The 908-nt window shown below is 63.9% G+C and overlaps 1 protein-coding gene across 1 annotated transcript in view; it reads left to right on the top strand.

Annotated features, from left to right (window-relative positions):
• SOX1 (SRY (sex determining region Y)-box 1) overlaps nt 1-846 on the top strand; it is a 4,279-nt gene extending 3,433 nt beyond the window's left edge. The window contains exons 3-4 of the mRNA XM_014531925.1: nt 7-662; nt 792-846. Coding sequence (XP_014387411.1) covers nt 7-662; nt 792-846 — 711 coding nt within the window. The remainder of the gene's footprint in view (nt 1-6; nt 663-791) is intronic.
• The last annotated feature ends 62 nt before the right edge of the window (nt 847-908 follow it).

Genomic DNA, 908 nt, shown 5'->3' with positions numbered 1-908 from the left:
GACAAGTTCCCCGTGTGCATCCGCGAGGCCGTCAGCCAGGTGCTCAAGGGCTACGACTGGACGCTGGTGCCCATGCCCGTGCGCGTCAACGGCTCCAGCAAGAACAAGCCGCGGGTCAAGCGGCCCATGAACGCCTTCATGGTGTGGTCCCGAGGGCAGCGGCGCAAGATGGCCCAGGAGAACCCCAAGATGCACAACTCGGAAATCAGCAAGCGCCTGGGCGCCGAGTGGAAGGTTATGTCCGAGGCCGAAAAGAGGCCGTTCATCGACGAGGCTAAGCGGCTGCGCGCCCTGCACATGAAGGAGCACCCGGATTACAAGTACCGGCCGCGCCGCCAGCGCACGCGGCGCGCCGCCCAGCTAGAAGTTGCATCCCCGGAGTTGGAGGCCGCCGAGGACCGAGTGCAGCAGGAAGGAGACAGCGCAGGGCGACAGCGGCCGACGAGGAGGAGAGGAGAGTCCCGGATCGGGGCCCGCGCATCATTCTCGTCCCCCAAAGTGGAGCTGCAACTTGGCCACGATTGCACCTGTTTGCACTGCTCAGCCGAGAGCGACCCTGCAGCTGCTGCGGCGGCGAGGACAGCGACCCCGGTCATCACCCTCTTTGGCAAGTGGTTTGTGCACCAGGAGAAACTTTCCACCTGTGAGCGGACCGGCGCTGAGTGCGTGTGTTTTTTGCCTCTTTTTTGTTGTTTTTGCCTCCACCTCCCCCCTTCTTCTCTCCGCTAAGACCTCTCCCCACACACCCACCCCCAAGTATCGCTCTGTTTGAGTCCCTCTCCATCTCCCAGCCCCCTGGCCGTCTATGCTCCAGGCCCTCTCTGCGTGGTGCCGGTGAACCCGTGAGCCGCCCCAATGTACAGCATGATGATGGAGACCGACCTGCACTCGCCTGGCTGCCCCCAGGC

The sequence above is a fragment of the Myotis brandtii genome, unplaced genomic scaffold (genome assembly GCF_000412655.1).
Source record: "Myotis brandtii unplaced genomic scaffold, ASM41265v1 scaffold83, whole genome shotgun sequence".
NCBI classification, from domain to species: domain Eukaryota; kingdom Metazoa; phylum Chordata; class Mammalia; order Chiroptera; family Vespertilionidae; genus Myotis; species Myotis brandtii.
This window is presented reverse-complemented; position numbering and strand designations above follow the sequence as displayed.